Source organism: Corylus avellana, chromosome ca8, assembly GCF_901000735.1.
Source record: "Corylus avellana chromosome ca8, CavTom2PMs-1.0".
NCBI classification, from domain to species: domain Eukaryota; kingdom Viridiplantae; phylum Streptophyta; class Magnoliopsida; order Fagales; family Betulaceae; genus Corylus; species Corylus avellana.
The window spans coordinates 4995799-4997036 of record NC_081548.1 but is presented as its reverse complement, the minus strand read 5'-3'; the positions used below and the strand labels follow the sequence as shown (position 1 = coordinate 4997036).

Below are 1238 nucleotides of genomic sequence, written 5' to 3'. Positions count from 1 at the left end.
TCTCACATTGAGATATAAACATAAAGCAAGAGAAGATAAAAAGAAAATTAAATAAAGAGAGAGAAATAGAGAATTTGAAAACCTTTTGTTTTCTTCATTAAGACAATTTAATGCATTACAAATAAAAAATCAAAAAATCGGTTCAAACATAAATTGTGGGAGAGAGAGAGATTATGGGAGAGTGAGAGTTAACACAATTAATTTAAAAAAAAAAAAGAATTCAAATATAAAATTATGGGAGAGAGATTTAAGACAATTAAGTAGAGATAGAGGAAGAGAGAGAGAGAGAGAGAGAGAGAGAGAGAGACAAAAAACGGTTGAAACACAAATTATGGGAGAGTGAGAATCAGCACAATTAATTAAAAAAAAAAAACGATTGAAACACAAATTATGGGAGAGTGAGAGTTAGCACAATTAATTGTCTTAAACCATATAATTAGTTTAAGACATTTAAGTGGAGATAGAGGGAGAGAGAGATAGAGAGAGAGAGAGAGAGAGACAAAAAACGGTTGAAACACAAATTATGGGAGAGTGAGAGTTAGCACAATTTTTTTTTTTTTTTTTTTTGAGTGAAATATCAACTTCTCATTAGAACATCACTGAACTAGAGCGGAAGACTCTAGCAGTATTAAATCACGTATACAGTCTGGTGGTTCCTGCCACGTATTATTTAGAGCATGATGTGAAGCATACTTAGCTAAAACGTGGGCTACATTATTTCCTTCTCGCCTAATAAAGGTCATCTTCCATCGTACAAAAGACTGGACCTCAGATTTTATATCTTCTATTATATGACCCACCTTACTTCTGTCTTCTTCGGCACTATTAACAGCATCCACCACTGCTTTAGCATCTCCCTCAAAGTGTATATTCTGTAGGCCCATAGCCTTGCACTGTTTGGTCGCCATCAAAGCTGTATAAGCTTCTGCAGCTAAAGGGGTTAGATGGCCCTGACGAGACATGCACTTAGCCACTATTAGCTGTCCCCTTTGATCGCGGATCACCACAGCCCACGCCATGATGCCACTCCTTGGTTCCAGGGATGCGTCCCAATTCACCTTAACCCAGCCCGGGTTCGGCAACCTCCACGTACCTGGGGAAGCATCCACGCGATCTGGTATAGGCGTCTCTCGCTGTACCAAAGCGGCTTGAAATTCTTCCCTCGCTTGGGTATGCCTCCAAACCAAGGTCTGAGGTGAACTCATAGAACCTCCGAAGACTACATCGTTTCGTCTCAT

At 39.1% G+C, this 1238-nt stretch overlaps 1 protein-coding gene across 1 annotated transcript; it reads right to left on the bottom strand.

Annotated features, from left to right (window-relative positions):
* Positions 1–596: 596 nt before the first annotated feature.
* On the bottom strand, positions 597–1238 carry LOC132190739 (uncharacterized). Its single transcript, XM_059605791.1, has one exon. It carries the CDS (start codon positions 1236–1238, stop codon positions 597–599), a length of 642 nt encoding a protein of 213 aa, XP_059461774.1.

Coding starts and splice junctions, on each gene's coding strand:
- LOC132190739 (XM_059605791.1), bottom strand. CDS start 1,238: ATGAGACGAAACGATGTAGTCTTCGGAGGTTCTATGAGTTCACCTCAG.